The 26151-nt window shown below is 51.8% G+C and overlaps 1 protein-coding gene across 2 annotated transcripts; it reads right to left on the bottom strand.

Annotated features, from left to right (window-relative positions):
• LOC120764567 (zinc finger protein 239-like) lies at positions 1 to 25762 on the bottom strand. Of its 2 annotated transcripts, none has more exons than XM_040088555.2 (2): positions 25681 to 25762; positions 1 to 1799 (listed from the first exon to the last, which is right to left on the bottom strand). In XM_040088555.2, exon 2 carries the CDS (start codon positions 1770 to 1772, stop codon positions 864 to 866), a length of 909 nt encoding a protein of 302 aa, XP_039944489.1. In that variant the 5' UTR covers positions 1773 to 1799; positions 25681 to 25762; the 3' UTR covers positions 1 to 863. The 2 variants fall into 2 exon arrangements, with proteins under 2 accessions (XP_039944489.1, XP_039944491.1); XM_040088557.2 differs by lacking the exon at positions 25681 to 25762 and adding an exon at positions 21532 to 22331.
• Positions 25763 to 26151: the final 389 nt, after the last annotated feature.

The raw sequence follows: 26151 nt of genomic DNA, 5'->3' as shown, positions 1-26151 counted from the left end.
TGGCACCAGCCATGGCCATGTCCCCACATGTCACTGGCCATGTCCCACCATGTCCTCACCCATGGCTGTCTCCCCACCACAAATCCATCCCTGTCATTGTCCCCCACATCTCCATATGTGCGCATTTCCCCCCATGTCCCATGAACGGACACATCCCTGTCCATGTCCATGTGTCCCCATGTCACTCTCCATGTCTATGTCCCACCATGTCTATGTCCCCCATGTCCCCACCCATGTCCCAGTTCAATGTCTTTAGTTTTACCCCAGTGTTGAATATTTTAAAGGGATGAAGAGAAATCAAAAGGAAATCAAGACCAAAACAAAAGGATTTCTATGTCTGTGCCAGCTGAGGATCCATGTGCTTGGGTGGGAGGGAAGAACCATTTTTGGAGGGGTTTCCACCCCACTGTCTCCAAAATCTTAGTCTTGGCCCCAGTCCATCAGCATTTTGCTGCAGAAGAAGCCCTTGGTCAACAGGAAAAGAAAATCATGGGAGAGGGTGGAAATGATCTCCAAGACCTTCCTGTATTCCTTAATGCCACCAGATGATAGGACTGAACATAAAAGATTTTCTGGGGTTGAAAGTCAACAAATCTGTTCTGCCCAAGGAATTCCCAATGCTGGTCTGTGTCCCGATGGATGTTCCTGCCCCTGTGTTCACCCAGGTGCCCACGGGGAGCCAGGAAGATGTGGAGCATCCCAGCCAGGTGTCTTCCCAACATGGATCACCAGGACCACGGATCAGCAGGGCTCTGCCCAACGGGGGTCACTGGGGATCATCCAAGGCCGATCCTCCCATGGGAGATGGAGCTGGAGCAGCGCACGAAGCTCTTCCCACTCTCGGGGCACTCGCAGAGCTTCCCTTAGTGGTGCCTCCGTTGGTGTTGGGTCAAGTGAGAGCTCTGTGAGAAGCTCTTCCCACACTCAGGACACTCGTAGGGCCTCTCCCCAGTGTGGATCCGCAGGTGGACAGTGAGGGCAGAGTTGTGCTTGAAGCCCTTCCCGCAGTCGGGGCAGCGGAAGGGCCTCTCCTCTGTGTGACTCCGCTGATGTACAAGGAGATCAGAGCTGGAGTGAAACCTGTTCCTACACTCAGGACACTCATAAGGCCTCTCCCCAGTGTGGATCCGCAGGTGGACAGTGAGGTGTGAGTTGCGCTTGAAGCCCTTCCCGCAGTCAGGGCAGCGGAAGGGCCTCTCCTCTCTGTGAATTCGCTGATGTACGAGGAGATCAGAGCTGGTGTGAAACCTCTTCCCACACTCAGGACACTCGTAGGGCCTCTCCCCAGTGTGGATCCGCTGGTGATATTTCAGGTGGGAGCTCCATCCAAAGCTCTTCCCACATTCCAAGCAGGTGTAGAGCCCTTCCCCAGTGTGGATCACCTGGTGCTGGATCAGGCTGGAGCTGTCTCTGAAGGTTTTCCCACATTCCCCACACTTGTAGGGCTTCTCCCCAGTGTGGGTCCTGTGGTGTAGCATCAGGCTGGAGCGGCGGCTGAAGCTCATCCCACATTCCCCACACTCATAGGGCTGTTCCCCAGTGTGGATCACCTGGTGCTGGATCACGTGGGATCTCCGGCTGAAACCCTTCCCACATTCCAAGCACTTGTGGGGCTTCTCCCCTCCATGAGGCTTCTCCACCAGCTCGGAGCTCTGGCTGGATCTCCGGCTGCCCTCCTGGCACAGGACGGGTCTTTGCTCCTCGCAGCTCCCTGCGCTGGGTTTGCAGCCCCTCCTTGTGCGGCATCTCCGGGGCTTTTTCTCCTCCTCCATCTGGCCACTCCTTGGGAATGAAAAATCCTGGTTTGGGGAAAAGAACAAGAGGAGAGGGCTTTAGGCTGGGGGCTCCTTCTTGCACAAGTTCATCTCAGGAAGTCATTGGCAATGTAAGAATTGCCACACTGGTCTGTACGAACCTCCAAAAGAAGGTTCATCCCTACAGTCCTCCAAACATCAAGACACAGATCAAAAACTCCCCAAACATCAAGACTCAGCCACAACCTCTTCTAAAATATTCAGGCCCTTGCAAAAACCCAAAGCATCAACATTTAGCTCAATCAAGCTCAGAAACACCAAGATTCACTCCCATGAAAATCATGGATTCCCCTCCCCGGTCACCTGCTGCATGTGGGGAGGGAAACACTCCTGGGGCTGGGGGGAGGCTGCAGATACAAGGAGGGCTGGAACCTTGTGGTGCCTCCTCTTCCTGCTCCTCACACTCCTGTGTCCCTACTCTTCCTCACACTCCTCTTCCTCCCACTATTCCTCTTTCTCCTGCACAATCCCACCTTCTCCTCCCACGTGCATCAACATTTTGTTCTTCAACCCTGCTTCTCCTTCCCTTCTCCTCCTGCCCCCAGGCCCAGCACCCACTGCCGGCTCCCTCTTCCCCCCAAACCCACAGCATCCCACCGCAGGGGCAGGGATGGAGCTGGGGCAGGTCGGGCTGGGGCAGCGCTGGGCTCTCGGCCGCTCCCGCCCGCACTCGGTCCCCGCTGCAGCCGCTCCTGCCAGGACAGCGCGGGGGGGCCCGGCCTTGGCGCTCCCCCCTCCCACCTCCCCAAATTCCCCTCACGGGGGTGCCCCATGCTCTAGGGGGAATGTCCCGCAAACGGGGCACCCCCAGGAAAGGAAGAAGAGCAAAGTGTCTTTACAAACAGACGCTGTTAATCTGCTTGGGGATAGGGCCAGGCACTTGTACATAAGGAAGGCACAGAAGAAGCCATCAGCTCCAGAAAATGTTATTAACTGACCACACAGGCTGCTGCTCAGCCAAGGTCCTGATAAATTCATGAACTTCAAGAAAAACAAAGACTTCACAGAGCTGTGAATATCGTTACCTATACAGAAGTAGGGTGCAGAAAGTAGAAGTACAGAAGTAGGTAGTAGGGGAATTGGGAAGTCTGTTTCTCTCGAGTACGTCAGTGAATGCGGAAAAGAAGAGAGAGATGTGACCAGGAAAATTAGGAAGAAAAGGAGGCTGCATCCTCCAACAACTGGAGAGGCCCCATGGGAAATATCCAATGGCTTCTCCCTTTTTTTTATGGATGAAATTACTTTTACAGGACTCCTCTTTCTTCTTTGTGGACACAAACTTCTGCTGATGTGAAGTTTTCCACACACCTTGGGGCTCCTCTGGAATTCCTTCTACCGTCTGGGACAGCGGGCAGTGAGTGGAGCTGAAGGTGCCTCACCCAGTTTGGGTGATCGGCTCCCTTGGGTGGCGGCGGCACCGGGGATTGATTGGGTACCCGAGAGTGTCCAGGAGACAGACGAGTGACAGATCGGGGGGGCTGGGAAGAGTCACCAGGGAGAGAGCACTGAAAATCTCATCAGTGAGGACACTGGCATCTTCAGGGAGGATCACGGCAGGGAATACATGGAGTGGAGAAAAGGGAAAGCCAGGAATGGTTCACGGCAAAAGGGATGATGATCCCAAAATATCTCTGAAGGGTCCCTTGGGAGAATGTTGAGGCAGTTTGCACATTCTCCCAGAGGTAATTTAAGGCCATGGACACCCAGAGGGGCAATAAGGGAAGTCGAGAAGGGATTTAGACAACCGGGGATGGATGGTGTTTGCTACCCTGTTTTTTCTGAGTTTCTTTATTAGCCTTTTGATTTTCATAAATGGAGTCAGATCTTTTAGTTACTGTAGAATATTAGAGCAGTTTTTCTACCTTTCCCACAGAAGTAAGATAAACAAATCCTTTGTTTTTCATTCTTTGTCCTTTGTTTGCATATTTCTAACCTGAAAACAATTGTAACTGACAATTCGTCTGGCCACTGAGGCTGAGGGGTGGAAACCCCAAAAAGCCAATCTTCTGCTAGACCCACAAATGTATAAAAGTAAAAGAATAAACAAAGGGGTCTCTTCTCTCCGCTCTTTCAGCTGGAAGCTGGATCAGAGGAACCTCTGAGAAAATCTCTTGTCTGCGTGTGATTTCTTTGTGTGTCTCGGTGACATCTGGTGACCCCGAGTGTGGGTGAACAGTTTGGTGAGGTTTTTCCTTTCCTCTTTTTCCCTGTTTTGCATTTATCATGGAGGATTCTTTAGTTTTGGAACTTTGGGGAGATCTCTTGGAGCGGAAGGATGCTCAGATATCCCAGGAGGGACTACAGGATCTGTTTGCATGGGGCAGGCGGCATGGGTTCTTTCCCATGCCAAGGTCTGTGCTTAGTTGATGGGAGTGGCGCCTCCTGGGGGACTGTATGTTAGATTCCCTTGATATAGAATACGATGAAGACATTGCGGAACTCTTATTGCAGTTGAAATTATTTGAGAGAGCTGTATTTAAGTCGACTCCTTACAGTTCAAAGGCTGAGAGCCCCAGTCCGAAGCGGGACGGAGAGCTGGGAGGGGGCGGGGTCGTTATGTCAGACCCGGAATCTGAATTTCAGCTGCTTTGTGATGTGGATTCTTCCCCTTCCCTGCCCTCGGGTTCTGGCGCTGGTCTCGGGCAGAGGGGGGGCAGAGCCCTGCCGAGCCTGGGGCCGGCCCTGCCGGTCCCGCCAAGCCCCGCGCAGCGGAGCCGCCGGAGCGGGGCGGGGCCGCCTCCTCTCCAAGCCTTTTCGGCGTTGGTGGGTGAGGGCGCCCCGGAAAAGCGGGCCCCCCTGTCTTTCGGCCGCGATTCGGTCACTGTGCATTGTCTGTTCTGCCGCACGACCGTTACGTATCCGATGGGGTTGGGCGGTGTGGAGTTCCCCGCTCTGCCGCCTGGGCCGAGCCCGGAGGCGGCTGCGTTGGCCGCCTCTGCCCCTGCGCCGCCGGCAGCGCGGGGCGGGGATGCGGCCGAAGGCAGAGCCTTGGTCAGTCCCTCGGCGGGCGGCGCCTCCCTGCATGGGCGGACAGCTTCACCCCGCTCCGGGATGGGGGGGGCCGCGAGCTCCCAGGCCCCCGCAGGACCCCTTCTCGGGGGGGTTCCGGATACTCCGCCTCCCGCGCCAGCCACATGGGCTGCAGGCGGTGCTGGCGGGGCGGGGAGAGGCTCTGATGCGGCTAGTTCTAATGAGCTGCCAGCAGGGACCGACGCGGCACCCCCAGTCACAGAGGCGCGGTCGCCGCCTCCTCCTGAACGCAGCACAGGCTCCTCAGGCACGCAGGGATGCGTGTCCGCCGCGGAGGCATCGGACCGATCTCCAGCAGCTGGTGCGGGCTCCAGCGCCGCTGAGGATGCGGCAGGGCCGGCGCCAGTGGCTGGTCCGACCCCGCCTCCGCTTCCTGCTGCTAGCGTTGCGCCAGCTGCAGGCGCCGAGGTGTTTAAGTTCAGCGCGAACGGGGACACAGCCGAAATGCGGCCGGTCTTTGACAAGGGCAGAAATTCTCGCGCTGTTGGCTCTTCATCAACAGTTTGGACGCTACCCCCTTGTCAGGTGACCGTAAGGCCGAGAGACCGTGGCCAGTTCTGGGACGAAGTAAGGGCTAAGGTTGAAGGACTAAGTGGAGATGCTGATGCTGGTGCTAGACCTGCTGTGTCTGATGTTCAGCCAGTTCCCAGTCGAGTGCCTGCCTCTGACCCTGTGGGGTCCACAGGGCAGGATAGGGTGGGTGCTGCTGCTTCATCTGAGGGTCTTCAGGCCTTCCCTGTCCTTCAGGGTGCTACTCATAACACCTATCAACCCTTGGCTTGGCAGGCCTTGTCAGAACTGCGTGATGTAGTCGGGAAATATGGTTTGGGCTCAGCCGAGGTGATGCAGGTTCTCCGTTCTTTTAATGCCAGTCTTTTGATGCCCTTTGACATTCGGAGCTTGGCTCAAGCCCTTTTCCCACCAGTTGAATATGACTTCTTTGAGAATAAATGGACTCAGTTGGCAGGCAGAGCGGTGGAACGGAATACGACACTGGGTCCAGGAGATCCTAGGCGTATGGTAAATATTGATATGCTAATGGGAACAGGCAATTATACCAGGGCCAAAGGGCAGGCTGGTTATGAGCCCTTGGTCCAGGAGCAGTGCCAGCAGACAGGCATGGCAGCCCTGGTTCAGACCTTACAGCTGGCTACTCCACAGCAGCCCTTTGCGACTATCGTCCAGGGTATTGATGAGCCCTTCCTGTGCTTTGCAGGGAGGTTAACTGCTGCGGTTGAGAAGCAGGTGAGTGATCCGGCAGCAAGGAAGCTCATGCTTCAGTCCGTTGCTCAGGGCAACTGTAATGCTGCTTGCAAGAGGATAATTGAGGTGCTTCCCGGGGAACCACCCATGTCGGACATGGTTGGGGCCTGTGCAAAGATATCCCCTTCCAGCCAACAGGTGCTTGCCGTGCATACAGCTGTGCAGCCAGCTGTGGCTACGATTGTCCAACCGACGGTGGCTACAGCGGTCCAGCTGGCCGTGCCTGCAGCCGTGCAACCAGCTGTGGCTGCTGCTGTCCAGCCTGCTTGGGTCGTTCCCCAGGGGATGCAACAGCAGCAGTGAGGTGCTCGGACCAGGAAGAAACAGAGAGGTAAGGCACAGAAGCCTACGGCTGTCTTGTTTTATTGTGCACGATGTGGAAGGCCGAATCACGCTGCGAATGCATGTAAGGCAGTGGTGCATGTGAATGGTCATTTGTTGGGCAGTTCGGGAAACGCGACGCAGAGCGTGAAGGTGAGACGCGTGCAGACACAAACGTCTCTGCCTCAGCCCCAACCAATGGAGATCTGCTCAGCAGGCTTGCAGCCAGCACCCGCGGTTCAGCAGGTGTTGATGTCTGCACAACCGAGTCTGTCGTGATTGATTCGAAAAAAATACACAAGGTTCCCCTGGATGCCTTTGGTCCCTTGGGTGATGGCATGAGTGCTTTCCTGATGGGGAGGTCCAGTGCCACCATTCAGGGCATCATAGTGCACCTGGGACTGATTGATGCAGATTTTTCAGGGCAGATTCATGCAATGGTCTCCACACCCACCCCCCCTCTGACTATCCCAAAAGGCACACGAATTGCTCAACTTGTTCCTTTTAAGTCTTCTGTTTCCAGGACCGAGGACCGGTCACGGGGAGACGGTGGCTTCGGCTCTACGGGGCCACCTCAAGTGCGCTGGACTGCTGTCCTGACCAAAGACCGTCCTGAGACGCTGTGTACCATGTCCATGGTTGGTGCCACGCCATCGGAGATTCACCTTCGTGGCCTCCTATATACGGGGGCTGACGTGAGCATTCTCTCCCTGGCTGCTTGGCCCCCGCAGTGGCCTTTGACCCTGGCAAAGACATCGATTGCAGGCTTAGGAGGAACGAAGCAATGCTACGTGAGCCAGAATCCCGTGGCCATCACAAACCCGGAGGGACAGATGGCAATAATTTGGCCTCATGTTACTGAGATTCCTCAGAACCTCTGGGGGAGGGATGTTTTGGCCGCGTGGGGGGTGCGATTGGGGACGGATTTTTGATTGGGGCCACTGTGACGAAGGGCACAGAGTGTCCCACGCCTCCCTCCTTTACGGTGGCTGGTGGACAGACCCATCTGGGAGAACCAGTGGCCCCTCCCTCATGACAAGCTAATCGCCCTTCGTGAGCTTGTACAGGAGCAGTTGGATCAGGGGCATTTGGAACCATCTACCAGTCCCTGGAATACTCCTGTCTTTTGTATCAAAAAGAAGTCTGGGAAATGGAGGTTGCTACAAGACCTCCGAAAGATCAATGCCGTGATGGAAGGCATGGGGACACTGCAGGCTGGCATGCCATCGCCTACCATGCTTCCTGCGGACTGGCCGGTCCTCATCGTGGATCTGAAGGATTGTTTTTTTACGATCCCTCTGCATCCCGATGACAGACCAAAATTTGCCTTCATGGTGCCAACAATAAATAATGCTGAGCCCGCACAGCGGTATCAATGGAGAATTTTGCCTCAAGGAATGCGGAATTCGCCAATGTTATGCCAATGGTATGTAGCCCGTGCCTTGTCTGGAGTTCGCAAGCGGTTTCCTGATGCTCACGTCTATCATTATATGGACGACATTTTGGTGGCTACGCCCACTCAGGAAGAGCTGCTGAGGCTACAGCCTCAGTTGTTGAATGCTCTGCATTCACATGGACTGCAGGTGGCTCCAGAAAAGGTACAACAACAACCTCCCTGGAAATATTTGGGAGTCAAAATTCTGGAACGGACAATCCGTCACCAGGAGGTGCAATTTGTGCAATCGGTGAAGACACTGAATGATGCTCAGAAGCTGGTAGGTGTTATCACTTGGTTACGTCCTTACTTGGGACTGACCACAGCCCAACTGTCTCCCTTGTTTGAATTGTTGAAAGGGGACACTGATTTAAAGTCACCTTGTGAATTGACCCCTGAGGCACGAAAAGTGCTGGAGGAGGTTCAGCAAGCTGTTTCGGCTTGCCAGGTGTACCGCATTGAACCTTCCATTGATGTCACTGTGTTCATCACCACTCCTGATTTACATCCTACAGGTATCATCGGCCAATGGAATGATGATTGGACTGATCCTCTGCACATCTTGGAATGGGTCTTCCTGCCTCATCAGCTGCATAAGACGGTGACAGCGCTGCTTGAATTGATTGCGCGCTTGATAATCAAGTGCCGGCAACGCTGTTTGCAACTGATGGGTGCAGATCCCTCAAAGATCATACACCCGGTTCAGAGGGAGGAATTTGATTGGAGCTATGCGAACAATGTTTTGCTGCAAAGTGCTCTCGAGGGTTTTTCAGGGCAGATCACTTATCATCTGCCTAGCCACAAGCTATTGCAAGTGGCCAAAAATACTCAATTTTCTCTACGACCCAAAAGTAGCCAAGAGCCAGTGCAAGGACCCACCGTCTTCACTGACGGTTCGGGCAAAACAGGAAAAACCATTGTTACCTAGCAGGATGGATCTGAGTGGCAGGTTTTGGAAGGCCATGAGGATGGGTCAGCCCAGCTGGTTGAACTAAAGGATGCTGTCATGGCATTTGAGAAATTTTCCCAAGAACCTTTCAATTTGATCACGGACTCCGCCTATGTTGCCGACATCGCACAGTGATTGGGTTGTTCAGTTTTGAAGGAGGTCAGTAACCCTGCCTTGTTTGATTTACTGAAAGCCCTGTGGTGTTGCCCCTGGCAATTCAGGCCAGAGTTCATCCATATTACGTTCTGCATGTACAGAGTCACACTAATTTGCCAGGATTTGTAGCGGAAGGTAAGGCAAGGGCTGACAAGTTGGCTAACCCAGCGTGGGTAGCCCCTCAGCCTGACGTGCTCGCGCAGGCCAAGGCATCGCATGGGTTTTTCCACCAAAATGCGCATACGCTGCAGAAGCAGTTCCAACTGACGGCCACTGAGGCTCGTGAAATTGTCGAGTCGTGTGATGACTGTCACGCCCTTGGTGCACCATTGCCGGCAGGGGTTAACCCCAGAGGCCTTAAAGCCTTGGAGCTTTGGCAGACCGATGTTACCCAGGTCGCCGAGTTTGGCCGGCTCAAGTATGTGCATGTCACGGTGGACACGTTCTCCTCTGTGATGTGGGCTTCTGCTCACACTGGAGAGAAAGCCCATGATGTCATTGCCCACTGGAGGCAGGCCTTTGCTGTTCTTGGCATACCTTCTGCTGTGAAAACCGACAATGGTCCTGCTTACGCCTCGCAGCAGGTACGGCAGTTCCTACAGTCATGGGGTGTGTCACATAACTTTGGCATCCCTCATTCTCCGATGGGACAGGCGATTGTAGAACGCAATCACGGTACACTCAAGCATGTTCTTCAGAAGCAGAAACGGGGAATGCAGGGTGAAACCCCACACAGTCGGTTGGCAAAGGCTTTGTACACTATCAATCACCTTACGGTGCCGCAGAACTCAAATAATCCCGTCATTTTGAACCATCATCTCTCGTTGCAGGCTTCGGACGGTGAGCAACAGCCTCGAGCGAAGGTACGGGTCCGAAATTTAGTCACCAAGCAATGGGAAGGACCCTATGACCTAATCGCTATGGGGCGAGGGTATGCGTGTGTGTCCACGGACACTGGGACACGCTGGGACACGCTGGCTACCTTCAAAGTGTGTCCGTCCTGACCTGCGACCACAGAGGCAGAATTCGGTCGACAGGCAAGGTGGAAGCCGTGATCAACTTGAAAGCCACCAAGTGGATGAATCCTCCAGTGATCACTCTGCTGATTCCTCCACAGAACAGTGATTGAACTTGTATATATTCCATTTGTAAATTTGTTCATTTTTCTTTTTCTATTTTTCTTTTTTTAAAGTTAAAAGGGTGAGATGTTACCCTGGTTTTTCTGAGTTTCTTTATTAGCCTTTTGATTTTCATAAATGGAGTCAGATCTTTTAGTTACTGTAGAATATTAGAGCAGTTTTTCTACCTTTCCCACAGAAGTAAGATAAACAAATCCTTTGTTTTTCATTCTTTGTCCTTTGTTTGCATATTTCTAACGTGAAAACAATTGTAACTGACAATTCGTCTGGCCACTGAGGCTGAGGGGTGGAAACCCCAAAAAGCCAATCTTCTGCTGGACCCACAAATGTATAAAAGTAAAAGAATAAACAAAGGGGTCTCTTCTCTCCGCTCTTTCAGCTGGGAGCTGGATCAGAGGAACCTCTGAGAAAATCTCTTGTCTGCGTGTGATTTCTTTGTGTGTCTCGGTGACAGGTGTTGGTGTGCTGGGAAGGGTTAGGGTGAAGGCGAGTGCAGGAATAGGGTTAAGGCAAGAAGCAGCAGGAGGAATCTCTGTGGTAGGAAAAAGGATGATGGAAAAGAGGAGGAAGAGAAAAATACTGAGCACTGGGATGTTTTTCATCAGGGTCTTATCCTCTAAATTTGCCAGCTGACCCAGATCCTTTGTATCCCCGGTTTCCAGGACAGGGAAACAAGGAGGTCAGGATTTCAGGGGGTTTCTCTGTGCTGGGGAGCAGCAGGAGCGGGCGCAGAGGTGCGGCACCGGGAGCATGGGCTGGGAACCTGTGGGGAGCTGCGGGGCCGGGCCGGGGCTGTGGGGCAGCTGGGGCTCAGCGCCGGGCGCTGCCTGACCCCACCACCCCCCGGGCAAGGCCGGCAGTGGCCCCCGGCCCCCAGGAGGCTGCGGGACGCCCCGGCCGCTGCCCGGCCCCGTGGAGCTGCCAGCCCTGCCCGCCGGGGGAGCCGCCTTGGGACACTGTGGCAGGACAGGCACTGCCTCTGGGATACGGGCTGGGGAGGGCAGGGCGAGCACAAGGACCAGGAGCAGGAAGGAACATCTGGGAAATGGGGGTTATTCATGCAAGGATCAAGATCATCTTTGAAGGATTTTGTTTGGGTCACTGGAGAAAGGAATGCCCTTGCAGAGAGCTCAGCAGCTGTCCGAGCATGAGCACCCACAGGCAGACAGGGGGGCTGCAGCAGTGGCACAAGAAGCCCCTGGAGCAGCTGGTCACAAAGGCACAGCAGGTGAACACAAGAAGGGGTGAGGAAAAGGCCAAGGTGAAGCCAAAGGCCATGGCAGAGTTTCTACAGCCCCTGAGGGATCAACCCCAGGGGACCGGCTCGGCCACAAGCACCTGGCAGAGGCATTGCCATAGCTAGTTCTGGGGTACCTTTGTGTCAAATGTCTGGCAAAGCCGATGCTGAAGTGAACCCAGAAGTGTGGGCAGCCCCAGGGAAATAGGGAAAATCAGACACCCAGCCTCTCCAAATTACTCTCAAGCAACCAGGACAAGTGGTGTCTAAAAGCAATACCCTATTCCAAGGGAGGGAAGGAAGGGCTCACAGCCTGGCATTGAGCCCCGCTTAAAGGCAGGGCTTTTGGAGCCTGGCATCTCTCCCTGGAATGCTCCAATGCTGCCAATCAAGAAACCAGATGGAGTCTATAGAATGCAGCAGGACCTAAGAATAAGAAATGAGATTATTAAACCGAGGCACCCCACAGTCTCAGATCCTTACATCATCTGCAACTAGGTTCCCTCCTCACTCCTCACCATTCAGCACTTGATGGAAAAGATGCTTTCTGGGGATGCCCACTTACACAGGATGCTGAACAGGAGTTGGCCTCTGACTGGGAACAAGAGGTAGAAGGAAAAATGGTAAAGACATGCACGGTCCTTCTGTAGTAAGGCACAGAAGCACCAGCCTTATTCGGGCCAGCCTTGCAGAAAATATCCAAAGAATTCACCTCACCTCCAGGGACTGGGTTAATGCAGGATGGGGATGACTTGCTCCAGTAAGGAGGACAAGAAGAAGTTGTAGAAGAAGCCTCTGTGAAATGGCTCAATTTTCAGACTAAAAAGCATCTTTCAGTATTTGAAAAAAAAAAAGGCACAAATGGAGAAAAAGGTTAAATACTTGAGACATATTTTGACTGAAGGTTTGTGGTGTATTGACCCAGAAAGGGTCCAGAGAATCTCAGAATTAACGTTAACCAGGACTAAAAAGGAGCTATGACAATTCTGAGGATTAACAGGGAATTGCAGGATTGAGAATTCTCTGTTCTAGCCAGAATGTTATACGAATTTCTAACCCCAGACAGCCTCAATGTTATGGTATGGACATGAGAAAGAGAACTAGACTTGAGAAAATTAAAAAAAACCTAAAATGATTGATGCCCCAGCCATGGCTCTTCCAGACTCAGAAAAGGAATTGGAATTGTATGTGAATGTGAAACAGGGCCATGCCAAAGGAATTCTTGTGCTACAGTATTTAACCCACTGGCCAGAGTGGCCCCTCATTGTCTGCAGAATTGTGCAGCCACAGCTCTAAGGGGACCTGAGGCCTGAACACTGACAGCACAAGGAGCTCCTGTTGTTCAAGTCTGGCATCAAGTTCAAGCTTTGATAACCAAAAGAGCTGTGCTCGGTTATTACAGTATGAAACTTGTTCAGTGGCACAGGAGGATGCAGAATTGAGGACAGGGGAAGGGTTGAACCCAGCCTCCTGTTTCAACAGCCTGGACAGGGGCTGGCAAGAAACCCAGGACTGCATTCAAGTGACAGAGCTCCAGACCCAGCCTAGGAGAGATTTATGAGACATTCCCTGGCCTGAGGGAGAAAATATGGTTATGGATGGGTCTTAGAGGGCAGGAGAAGGGAAAAGAGCTACAAGACAGGCTGTTATTAAGGAAAGGGAATTAGACAAAGCTCAGGTTACCGCCCACGTGTTCAGCTCAACCGGCAGAGCTGTGTGTGCTTGTGAGAGCCTGGGACTGAAATGCCCTGAGCAGGAAGGCTCAAATATCTTCTGCTAATGTTGGAGTCCATGGCATTCCTGTGGCTGCCCTGGAGGGTCAGAGACCTGGACAGGGGGGTCTGGGACCCTGGCACAGAGCCCAGAGGGACAGTGGCTTTGATCCCAGTCCATGGGAAAGCCGTCCTACACTGCAGGATGGATCGCAAGCCACGAGAGTGTGAAAGATAGTAGTTTAGCTTATCACAGGGTGAGAAAACAGTAGGTTTGGGTTTTTAGTATGGAAGTGAATGGGAGCAAGATGGAGGATTTGGGGCGCTGTCTCCAGCTTCTTCTTTCTTCTTCCCATTTTCTGCAGTGACGGTGGCACAAAGTAGTTTCAAGAGATTGGGTCAAAGTAGTGTCCTAGGTTACAATGTAAAATGTGCCCAAAGTATGTATTCTATCACCATCTACATGAAATGTTGTTGTGCACCACTGTTTCCCGTGCCCCCTCCCTCCAGACTATCTTCTGTTAATGGCCCATCAATACCGTCCTGCATGACTCATAGATAACTCTCCCCAGGAGCTATCTCTGTTTAATAGGCAATCAAGGGCCCATTGCAAAACTGATAAAATGATATCAGTCCATTGTGAGATGCTCCGCCCAGGGGGAGGAGCCAAGCATTCCCACCTGGATATAATCGGGGCCTTGGGACAGCACAGGCAGCCTTACCCACTGGATTCCCAGAGGACAAGAGCTACCAGACCTTTCTGCAAGAACACTGCTTCAACAAGACCACTTCATCTGGACTGCCACCACCGCGGTTTCAGGTTGTATTCTGACTCTGTCAGTGATCTTTTGTACCATTGCATGTGTTTTATTTTATTTTACTTTTTTTTTTCTCTCCTATTAAATTGTTTTTTCTGACTTCGAGTCTCTCGCTGGTTTTTGCCTTCAAGCCAGCACATATATTTTGGCGCCCAACGTGGGGCAGGAGGTACTGAGAAAAGTCAGAATTACAATTTTGTAGTGAGGAAAAAAGAAACAGCTGTCCGCTATGATGCTCAACATGCTTTCATATATCTTATACCTAGCTCTCTACATTTTCCCACACATGGGGCAGTATTTGCCGGTCTTAATGCTCATGTGTAGACCAGGGTATGGTACCAGAATTGCTGTATTGGTCTATTATGTTTATTGTATGATAATCTCTGAGGCAATGAGCATCATTCGGAATATATACTCTATTTTGTGTTCTTGTCCTGGTCCAGAATGCTACATCTGGGCTCTCAATAATCGCACCCAGCCCCTGTGGGGAGGGGTAAAGAATGATTTTTTCCAGTCTTTTAGGTATGGCACAGCAGTTTTCAAAAGTATTGAGTTCTCTCTAGGTGCCAAGGACAGCATAATATTGTTGTTAGTTCTGCTTTGCCTTCTCTGCACGGCCTGCACCATGTTTAGAAATCAAACACTACATGGGGTGGTGCAGCGTCTCCTTGAGGAGGAGGGAAAAAGAAACAAATGCAAAACAACGGCATCCGTGTCTACACAAACTGTCGTAGAGGAAACAGGAACCGCATCTATGCAGACTGTCACAGAAGAGAAAAGAACCAAAAACAAGGCAACAGTTTCTGCATCTACTCAGACCATCACAGAAGAGAAAGGAACCAAAAACAAAGCAACAGTTTCTGCATCTACTCAGACCATCACAGAGGAGAAAGGAACCAAAAACAAAGCAACAGTGTCAGTGTCTACACAAGCTGTCACAGAGGAGAAAGAAACCAAAGGTGCCATCAGCATCTCCACACAAACTGTCACCGAAGCAGAACAACCTAAACCAGTGGCAGTTGCCCCTGTTCAGAAGAAGAAATCAAAGAGCAAATCAGTCCGCATAATGACTGATGAGGATGTGGCAGGACCTTCGCACCCAGCAGAAGAGACAGAGCCAGAGATCATCACCCGCTCTCTATCCCTGGGTGAACTGCGTGACCTGCGGAGGGAATTCACCCGCCAGACAAACGAGTCCATCCTAACCTGGCTGCTCCGCATCTGGGACGCTGCAGCCAATGACACCATTCTGGATGGAAGTGAGGCCAGGCAACTGGGATCGCTGTCTCGGGATGTGGTCATTGACCAGGGGATCGGGAGAACCCAACAAACTCTCAGCCTCTGGCGGCGACTGCTAACAAGTGTGAGGGACAGATACCTTTGTAAAGAAGACCTCCAGGTGCACCAAGGAAAATGGAGCACAATGGAACAAGGTACCCGATGCCTGAGGGAATTGGCTGTGCTGGAGATCATTTTCTCAGAAGACGAGAGATTTCCTAAAAGCCCAGATGATGTCCAGTGCACATCGCAGATGTGGTTGAGATTTGCACGGCTTGGACCAGAGATGTACTCCCGTTACCTGGCAACGCTGCAATGGAGGGAAGGTGAGGACAAGGTGGGCGTCTTGGTCAATAAACTAAGAATTTACGAGGATACTGTCACCGCCCCATTTCGTACCCATGTCTCATCCGTGGAAACAAGGCTGGCTGAGCAAGTCCGGAGCTTGATTGAAGAGGGCCATCAGAAACTAAAAAAGGAACTTAAGGAAGAAATTTACCACATCTCGCCAGAACCAACAAGAGTCTCTGCCATTAGGAGCAGGTACCCACCAGCCAGGGAGAGAGGATACACTCCACGGGGTAACCTCTGGTCTTTTCTTCGGGAACATGGAGAAGACATGAGGAATTGGGATGGAAAACCCACCTCCTCCTTAGCAGCCCGGGTACGTGAACTGAAGAGAGAGACACCTACCACTAAGAGCTCATCTAGAGCCAACACTGCTCCAGTCTCAAAGGCACAGAACCCCAGACAGTATAAGAAGAATGATATGACTGATCCACTTGAAGGGACCTCAGGAACATATTTACAGGAAGAAAGCAACGTGTACCATGACCAGGAATAGGGGGGCCCTGCCTCTAGCCAGGTAGAGGAAAGGGACAATCGGATCTATTGGACTGTGTGGATCCGATGGCCTGGCACATCTGACCCACAAAAATATACGGCTTTGGTTGACACTGGTGCCCAATGTGCCCTGATGCCATCAAGGTATGTAGGAACAGAATCCATTTCTATTTCTGGAGTGACAGGAGGGTCCCAGCAGCTGACTGTATTGGAGGCCGAAGTGAGTTTAACCGGGAATGGATGGCAAAAACACCCCATCGTGACTAGCCCAGAGGCCCCATGCATCCTTGGCATAGACTACCTCAGAAATGGATACTTCAAAGATCCAAAAGGATATCGCTGGGCTTTTGGGATAGCTGCTGTAGAGACAGAAGACATCAGACAACTGAGTACCTTGCCTGGTCTCTCAGATGACTCCTGTGCTGTGGGACTACTAAGAGTTGAAGAACAACAGGTACCAATCGCCACAACAACAGTACACCGACGGCAATACCGCACCGACAGAGACTCTGTGATTCCTATCCATGAGATGATTCGGAAACTGGAGAGCCAAGGGGTGGTCAGCAAGGCTCGTTCACCTTTCAACAGCCCCATATGGCCAGTGCGTAAGTCCAGTGGAGAATGGAGACTGACTGTGGATTACCGTGCTCTGAATGAAGTCACCCCACCACTAAGTGCTGCTGTGCCAGACATGTTGGAGCTTCAGTACGAGCTAGAGTCCAAGGCAGCAAAGTGGTATGCGACCATTGATATTGCCAATGCCTTCTTCTCCATTCCTTTGGCAGCAGAGTGCAGGGCCCAGTTTGCCTTCACCTGGAAGGGCGTACAGTACACCTGGAACCGACTGCCCCAGGGGTGGAAACACAGCCCCACCATCTGCCATGGACTGATCCAGACTGCACTGGAAAAAGGTGAGGCTCCTGAACATCTACAGTACATTGATGACATCATTGTATGGGGGAACACAGCAGGGGAAGTCTTTGAGAAAGGAGAAAAGATCATCCAGATTCTGCTGAAAGCTGGTTTTGCCATTAAGCGAAGTAAAGTGAAGGGACCGGCCCAAGAAATCCAGTTCCTGGGAGTAAAGTGGCGAGATGGACGGCGGCAGATTCCCACTGAGGTCATCAATAAGATCATCGCCATGTCCCCACCGACCAGCAAGAAGGAGACACAAGCTTTCCTAGGCGCCATAGGTTTCTGGAGGATGCACATTCCTGAGTACAGCCAGATTGTGAGCCCTCTCTACCTGGTCACCCGCAAGAAGAACGATTTCCACTGGGGCCCTGAACAGCAGCAAGCCTTTGCCCAAATCAAGCAGGAGATCGCTCATGCGGTAGCCCTTGGCCCAGTGAGGATGGGACCAGAGGTGAAGAACGTGCTCTACTCAGCAGCCGGGAACAATGGCCTGTCTTGGAGTCTTTGGCAGAAGGTGCCTGGGGAGACTCGGGGCCGACCACTGGGATTCTGGAGCCGAAGCTACAGAGGATCTGAAGCCAACTACACTCCCACAGAGAAGGAAATCTTAGCCGCCTATGAAGGACTTCAAGCTGCCTCAGAAGTAATTGGCACTGAAACGCAGCTGCTTTTGGCACCTCGACTACCAGTGCTGGGATGGATGTTCAAGGGAAAGGTTCCTTCCACGCATCATGCCACTGACACCACATGGAGCAAATGGATTGCCCTCATCACACAGCGCGCCCGTATTGGAAACCCAAATCGCCCTGGGATTCTAGAAATTATAACTAACTGGCCTGAAGGTGAGACTTTTGGATTATCTTTTGAAGAAGAGGAAGAACAAGTGACACGTGCCGAGGAAGCCCCACCGTATAACGAGCTACCAGAGACTGAAAGACAATATGCCCTTTTCACTGACGGTTCCTGTCGAATTGTACGCGCTAACCGGAAATGGAAGGCTGCAGTATGGAGCCCCACACGACGAGTTGCACAAGCTACTGAAGGACAAGGTGGATCAAGTCAAATTGCAGAACTTAAAGCCATCCAGCTAGCTTTAGATATTGCCGAACGAGAGAAGTGGCCAAGACTCTATCTCTACACCGACTCGTGGATGGTAGCTAATGCTCTGTGGGGATGGCTGAACCGCTGGAAAAAGGCCAATTGGCAGCGCAGAGGGAAACCCATCTGGGCTGCTGAGATTTGGCAAGACATCGCCGCCCGAGTAGAGAAGCTGACCGTTAAGGTTCGACACGTGGACGCACATGTGTCCAAGAGTCAGGCTAATGAAGAGCATCACAACAACGAGCAGGTGGACAAAGCCGCCAAGGTGAAAGTATCACAGGTGGATCTAGACTGGCAACACAAGGGAGAAGTATTCTTAGCCCGTTGGGCCCATGATGCGTCTGGTCATCAGGGGAGAGATGCAACATACCGATGGGCCCGTGACCGAGGGGTGGACCTTACTATGGACAACATCTCACAGGTCATCCACAACTGTGAGACCTGCGCTGCAATCAAACAGGCCAAGCGGGTAAAGCCTCTGTGGTACGGTGGACGATGGTTGAAGTACAGGTATGGGGAGGCCTGGCAGATTGACTACATCACCCTTCCCCAAACCCGCCAAGGCAAGCGCTATGTGCTAACTATGGTGGAAGCCACCACTGGATGGTTAGAGACCTACCCTGTACCTCATGCTACTGCTCGGAATACTATCTTAGGCCTTGAAAAGCAGGTCTTGTGGAGACATGGCACTCCGGAGAGAATCGAGTCAGACAATGGGACCCATTTCAAGAACGGCCTTATAAACAGCTGGGCTAGAGAACATGGCATTGAATGGATATATCACATCCCTTATCATGCACCAGCTGCCGGGAAAGTTGAACGGTGCAATGGGTTACTTAAGACTACCCTGAAGGCGCTCGGTGGGGGGACTTTCAAAAATTGGGAACTGAACTTAGCAAAGGCCACCTGGATGGTCAACACTCGAGGGTCAATCAATCGAGCTGGTCCTGCCCAGTCTGAATCCTTGCACACAGTGGATGGTGATAAAGTCCCTGTGGTACACATGAAAGGCATCTTAGGAAAAACTGTTTGGATTAATCCCACATCAAGCAAAGGCAGACCCATCCGTGGGATTGTTTTTGCTCAAGGACCTGGTTCCACTTGGTGGGTAATGCAGAAAGATGGGGAAACCCGTTGTGTACCACAGGGAGACCTAATTTTAAGTGAGAACTGAGTGTAGGGTTTCATTCTGTATATGTGTATATTTATCTATCTAGCTGTAAGAATGTATTAATTTAGGTATAATGTACATGGTCATAGAATAAGGGGTGGATTATGTCCTAGGTTACAATGTAAAATGTGCCCAAAGTATGTATTCTATCACCATCTACATGAAATGTTGTTGTGCACCACTGTTTCCCGTGCCCCCTCCCTCCAGACTATCTTCTGTTAATGGCCCATCAATACCGTCCTGCATGACTCATAGATAACTCTCCCCAGGAGCTATCTCTGTTTAATAGGCAATCAAGGGCCCATTGCAAAACTGATAAAATGATATCAGTCCATTGTGAGATGCTCCGCCCAGGGGGAGGAGCCAAGCATTCCCACCTGGATATAATCGGGGCCTTGGGACAGCACAGGCAGCCTTACCCACTGGATTCCCAGAGGACAAGAGCTACCAGACCTTTCTGCAAGAACACTGCTTCAACAAGACCACTTCATCTGGACTGCCACCACCGCGGTTTCAGGTTGTATTCTGACTCTGTCAGTGATCTTTTGTACCATTGCATGTGTTTTATTTTATTTTACTTTTTTTTTCCTCTCCTATTAAATTGTTTTTTCTGACTTCGAGTCTCTCGCTGGTTTTGCCTTCAAGCCAGCACAAGTAGGGATGACCTTTTTCATATAAGTGGTAGGTATTGTCAAATAATGACAAATAAAGAACACGTAACAATTAGTATAAAAGATAACACCGCAGCCCAGTGGGGAGGAGTCGCCAGATGCCCGAGCAGCTGCACAGACCTTAGCTGGGCACTGAGAAAATTGTAAGATAAGAAACAATAAACAAAGTGCGCAACCTTGAAAAATCAGAACCCGAAGACTCCGTCTCTTTGTTGCGTCTGGCTCAGAGCTTTGCAGAAGGCAAAAAGACTCTAAAACCACCTGAATCTCAGAACTAAAAACCAAGAACTGGCATCCCTGGCTGGGCCCCTGGAAAGGGGCACCGAAAGGGTCAGAGTGAACCCTCTGCAGTGAAGCTCTCAGAAGATCAAAAGCCAGACGGTCAGCTCCGGAGACGATAACACGAACATTTCTGGCCAGAGCAGCTAATCTCAAATTCACCCCAGACCGACAGATCTCCAAGGGCCCTGGAATCCGTCACCCTGAAACCTGCTGGTCAGCAATCAGGACACCTCTGAGGCGAATTCAACAACAGCTGCACCAAAGCCTTTGTGCTTTGGTAGGAACAGTTGGATCTAGATCATGGGGGGAACCACTTCCCAGGAACAAATCTCTAGTTTAGCTGCCCTAAGGGTGGTGGTTTCAACATACGGTGTGGCTCTCAAGTAAAAAGAGCTTCAGGCATTGATGCTCTGGGTCCATTGTAATTACCCTCATTGTGAGACCCGTGTCCTATTTGAGCCAGGGTTTTGGCAGGAAGCAAACAGGGAGTTACATGATAGAGCCACAAAGAAGGACAAGATAGCTGCTAAGCTCTTGTCCACAGGCAGAATTATGTTAGAAGCTATATCAGAGAATACCGATGGAAATCCCAAAGTTGGGCAGTTGCCAAGTAGCAGGGGACAAGAAAGTAGTGCTTTATCTGTCCACCAGTCAGAGGGAGGGGACAGACAGCTACTTTCCCCAGGTAGCTAGGAACTTTCTCTGGGAGATGGGGGAGGGGGGAGCTCCCAGCTCTCCCAGGGTTCGCCAAAAAAAAAAGTTCGTCAAAAGCCGATCAAATGCCAGTCCCAGGAAAGAAGAAATTTTTATTCCATCCCAGTGATCAGGAGGAGCTAGACATGCTTTATTTCGAAGCAGCTCCCGAGGGCACATCACAGTTATCCCAAGAGGTGGGGGAGACAGGTCTGACACAGAGCCCACCTTGGAGCCCCTTCACCCCCCCACAGTCACCACGCAGCAGCACCCCACTGCTCCTTTCCCTTTCCGCGCAGGAACAGTTCAGAAGGGGGGAGGAGGGAGCGGGAGGAGTGCCGGGAGAACAACAGGTCCTGATCGAGTCAGTAGCGGAGGGCAGGACCGCAGTGCATGCGCTCGGGGGCGATCCTAACCTATCTCGCCGGGGTGTGGAACGTGGCCGAGGGAGGTCAGAAAGCGCGTCGGGTCGGGAGGGGGCAAGATCATGGGGGAAAGAACAGTTTGCGGATGAGCGGCACGGGTTCACAGGCCGCGAGACTGAGGCGTTGGGGGGGCGGGATCCGTACCGGCAGCTCGGCGCACGCCGATGACCCGAGCTACGGGAAGTAGCACAGTTCAAGATACATCCGCGTCGTGGAGCGCAGAGGGGAGGTTGATACGGGAGGCGCAAAGCAGGGTACTACAAACCCCAGAAACATACCAGCGGTGGGTCCAGGCGCAGGCGCGGAAGGGGCGGGACGAGACCCGAAACGCGATCCTGCTCTGGGCGGGGCAAATTCTGATGACGAAGGAGAAAGGGCGGCCTCCGGGCATGAGCGGGGAGGGGACACTTTGCCAGGCGCTGCCGGGCCAGGACAAGCAAGGGGCAGGACAGGCAGGGACAGGGCGTGACCAAGGCAGAGAGTTTCTCCAGGGTGCCACCCCCACGCGGTAAACGTCACGGAGCTCGACTCTGCCCACCAGCAGCACACAGGTAGTCGTACCGCTTGCACGCGGCGATTCAAACTCAGCTGCTGCATTTCTGCAGATGGGCGCATGTCCAAAATCATGCCAGGTTTTACAAATGCACCCAGAAATAAAAAGCTTTTTTCAAACTCGACAGACTTCATCACGGGCAGTGGAAGAAATATCAGATCCATATAGTACTGTGAGAGCCCAGGAAGACACTGGCTTTGATCTCAGTCCATAGGAAAGGCTTCCAACACTGAGAGATGAATTACAGGCCACAAGAGTGTGAAAGATTGGAGTTTAGCTTATCACAGGGTGAAAAATCACAGTTTTAGGTTCTCTACTATAGAAGTAGATAGGAGCAAGATGGAGGATTTGGGGCATTGTCTCTTGCTTCTTTCTTCTTCACTCACTCCACTTTCTGTGGTGACAGTGGCACAAAGTAATTTAAGGAGACTGGGTCAGAGTAGAGATGACCCATTTAGTATAGGTAGTAGGTGTTGGCAAGTAACTGTAAATAAAGAACACGTAATAATTCACATAAGAGACAACGACCTCCCAGCTCAGGGGGAGTCATCAGATGCCAGAGCAGCTGCACAGATCTTGGCTGGGCACAGAAGGAATTGTAAGACAAGAAATAATAAACAAAGCGCGCAACCTTGAGAAATCAGAACCTGAAGACTCCATTGCTTTCTTGCGTCTGGCTCAGGGCTTTGCAGAAGGCAAAGGACTTTAAAACCACCTGAATCTCAGGAGAAACACTGGAGAATCGTGGCTCTTAGTGATGGCAGAATTTTGATATGAGTTTTTCGATGTTCACATTTAGGTTGCTGTTGGGGAAGATGAAGCCAGAAAGCCCTATAAATATGATGGCTTAGATTCTGAGAATGTGAAACCTGTAAGTGAGATAGAATTGAAAGTAAGTTTTGATGTTTGAGATGTCCTATCCTAGCTACTGGATGTCTGGGAAAACAGTTATGTGACCAGCTGAAGCCAGACACAGAGGTCAAATGGAATGTTCTGTCTCACCCCAATGTATGGTTCATCCCACACCTGTAACCCTCCCCTGAAGTATCAGGTATCTGTAACGCCACTGGCTCGAATGCTGTTCCAGCCCACCTTGAGACCCCTGACAATGGGTCCCGAGGGGGCTGGATGCCCTCTTTGCTTTTTGCTCTCCCCCACTCCCAACCTCTCCCTTCCCCCACCTTCCTAGGCCTTGCCACAAGCTGCAGCCCGGCAGCTCAGAGCAAGGCCTCACATCTTTTACAATAAACCTAATGTTCTAAAACCTAACTTCAGAGATCTCTCGTCTACATTCATCCACACCGTCCTGGAGTCCACAGCAGAGAAGTTATTTCTACAGGTTGCATTTTGCAAAACTAGAAGAGCTTTAAAGGTGACCCTTTAAGAAATAAACAGTTAATAAATATTGTTAAAGAACAACAAAAAGAAAAAAAAAAAGCAGATTGTGGGGGGACCACGCGTGAGTCATTCAAGGCTTGCTCTGGAAGAGAAGCATAATTCCAGGCAGCCAGGAAGAGCTTTAGAAATGTCAATTAACACTGCTGGGGAAAAGTGTGGACAATGCAGCAGGGTCTTCTTGTCTGGGGCAGGAATTGGGCTGTTTCCCTCTGCCCCTCACCCCAAGCTCTGCCTTGGATGGAATTTACACAGCCAAAGGCAGAGCCCACACTCAGGATATCTGACTCTGCAACAGAAACTGGTGCAGCTGCAAAGGAAAACAGCAAATGGAGAATGCTGTGAAAACTTCACTAAAAGAAGGGGGGGAATCATCCCTCTCCCCACTCCAACATGTGCTGTCACTGTCTATGTCACACAGGGAGCATGAGACCACTGAGGTGTTCTTGCTACCACAAGTTGAGAGAAATCAGTTGGAAATCCAAGTATGTGATGACTTAATCAGAGAAAAGAGATCAATTGATGCAGCCCTGGCTGGAGGGAGCAACCAAAAATGAGGAAAAGATGAACAGCCACCAGAACAAATCCTACACCACCATGAAGCAGCCCCAGGGAACCCTAATGAATTCATATCAGGAGCCAGAGAACCCATTTATCATTTCAATGCCATAATTCGATTACAAGATGTCCTCGAAATAATAAGCAACCAGACAGATCCAGCTCCTGAGTCTGGCCGATCAATCCACTCAAATGAACAACAAGACATTTCACCACGGGATCAGATTATCTATTAGCAGAAGGAGGAGCACAGTGTGGAAAATTAAATGACTCGAGATCCTGTTCGCAACTAGACGACAACCGAAAAGTGGTGAAACAGGTAACAAAGGAAATAAAAAAGCAGCTCATGTATTGGTCCAAACATGGAAAAGATGAGAATGGGACACGGGTTCGTGGTTCCCTGGCACACCATGGGTTAAACGAATGCTCTTTCTCCTCTTCTGTGCTACAGCAACTCTCATCTTTTGACCATGCACAGACACCTTGCTGAGTGCAGCTCATTCAGCACGGGAGCAAGGGGATGCAGGTGGCAGCCAGGCCTCCTGAGCCACAAACGGCTCCAAAAGGACAGGGAAGGAGGCCACTGAGAATAATCCCAAATCCAAACAGGAACCAGGAAGAAAAACAGAGTCAAACAGTGAATCTGCTTGGAGATAGGGCCAGGGACTTGGAAATAAGGAAGTAAAGGGAGAAACCATCAGTTTCAGAAAATGTTACTTATTGACACAGACTGCTGCTCAGCCAAGATCCTGCTAAATTCCTGAACATCGAGAAGAACAAAGACTGAACAGAGCCATGAATATCAGATGTTATACAAAAGGGGGAGTGCATATTAACGAGGACATGCAGTAGGCGAATCGGGAAGTCTCAACTTTCCAAGTACCTTCGCCACTGGGCAAAGGGAGAGGGAGATGCAGAAGGCAAAATTAGGATAAAAAGGAGGCTGCGTACTACAACGATCAAAGAGACCCCCATGGCAAATGCCGCATGGCCTCTCCCTTTGTTCAGGAATAAAGACACTTTTACAGGACTCCTCTGTCTCCTTTGGGGAGACCTCTGGAGACGCGAATTTTCCCGCACAGTCCCGGGGACAGGGCAGCCACCTCCGTGCCACCCACAGGAAGCGGGACTGTTATAAACAAGTTCTGTTCAAATGATCTATGTTTTAATTACTTAATTGTTAAGTAATTCCATTAAGATTGTTAATGCTAGTTTTGTTTAAAGAATTTGCCTTATTCCTGTTTTAATATTGATTAATCACCTTATTTACTTGTTTGTTAATTAAGAAGTCACCTTATTACCTGTATCTCTGCTCCCATTCGCCAGATAGTGTCTGAATATGCAAATAAAAAGAACACTGGAATTCTGGGAACAACTCAAGAACAAGAGACTCTGAAAAGCAGGGAACCAAAGTAGAATCCAGGACTGAAGTCGCACTTCAGACTAGTGCAAAAGGTACGGGGGTCTGCCGAAGCAGCTTTTTTTAGTCGCCGTGACCTGAGAAGGAGTCCCCCATTGCTGTATGACCCCTGATCAGTGAAAGGAAACGGACTCCCCGGCAAGGGGAAAAAGCCCGTGAGGGGTGTGGGAGTACCTAGCTTTGCTGTGAAGCGAAGTTGTGTGTACCTCCTCCTCCGCGTTGCCAAGGGAGCAAACAAGCTCCCCTAGAGCCAAGCTTGAAAATAAAGAAACATACAAAAGAGCAAGTCTCTCTGACTCTCTTTTTTTTCCAGAACAGGACGAGCCAGCGCTGCTGCCGAGGCCCCAGCGGCAAGGAGACCGCGGGCAGCCGCTCCCGCAGCGCCCTCAGGCCACGGGCAACACGGGGCGGACACGGCACAAGGAACCCGCCAGAGCCCCCGGACGCCCCCTCGGCCCGCAGCCAGCCCCGAGCCCCGGCAGAACCCAGCGCGGCTCCCACCTGCGCTGGGGCCGCCTCCGAGCTCCGCCGCCGCCTCACCGGGCTCCGGCCGCTGCCGCCGCTCCCGGGCCCGCACAGACGCTCCGCCAAGGGCGGCTCTGCTGCGCCAGCGGCGCCCGGGGAGGGGGCGGCCCCGGGGCCGGGCTTGGCCCCGCTCTGCCCAATCAGCGCGCCAGAATGATGAGTGACGGCACAATCGCCCAATCGCAGCCAGCGGCGGGCTGTGCACACGGCCCAGCCTCGGCCCGCGCTCTCCGCGCCCCCCGGGCTGTGTGAGGGGAAAGGCGGAGATGAGCAACAGCCCTGGGACGGGCCCGGGCCCGAGGCGGCGTTGATCTGAAAACACAAACCAAGTTCTCCGCAGCTCCCGGCCCGCCTTTCCCAGCCCTGCGTGTTCGCTGCCACCGGCTCAGAGGAAAGCCGTCAGTTCTCCTACCCCGAATTAGGAGCAGCAGTGCAATGGCTTTGATT

Source organism: Hirundo rustica, chromosome 31 (genome assembly GCF_015227805.2).
Source record: "Hirundo rustica isolate bHirRus1 chromosome 31, bHirRus1.pri.v3, whole genome shotgun sequence".
Taxonomy (NCBI): domain Eukaryota; kingdom Metazoa; phylum Chordata; class Aves; order Passeriformes; family Hirundinidae; genus Hirundo; species Hirundo rustica.
Note: the sequence above shows the minus strand (reverse complement) of the source record. Positions and strands in the feature narration are given on the sequence as shown.

Excerpts from the sequence above, each read along its gene's own strand:
- LOC120764567 (XM_040088555.2), bottom strand. The coding sequence starts at position 1,772 with ATGGAGGAGGAGAAAAAGCCCCGGAGATGCCGCACAAGGAGGGGCTGC.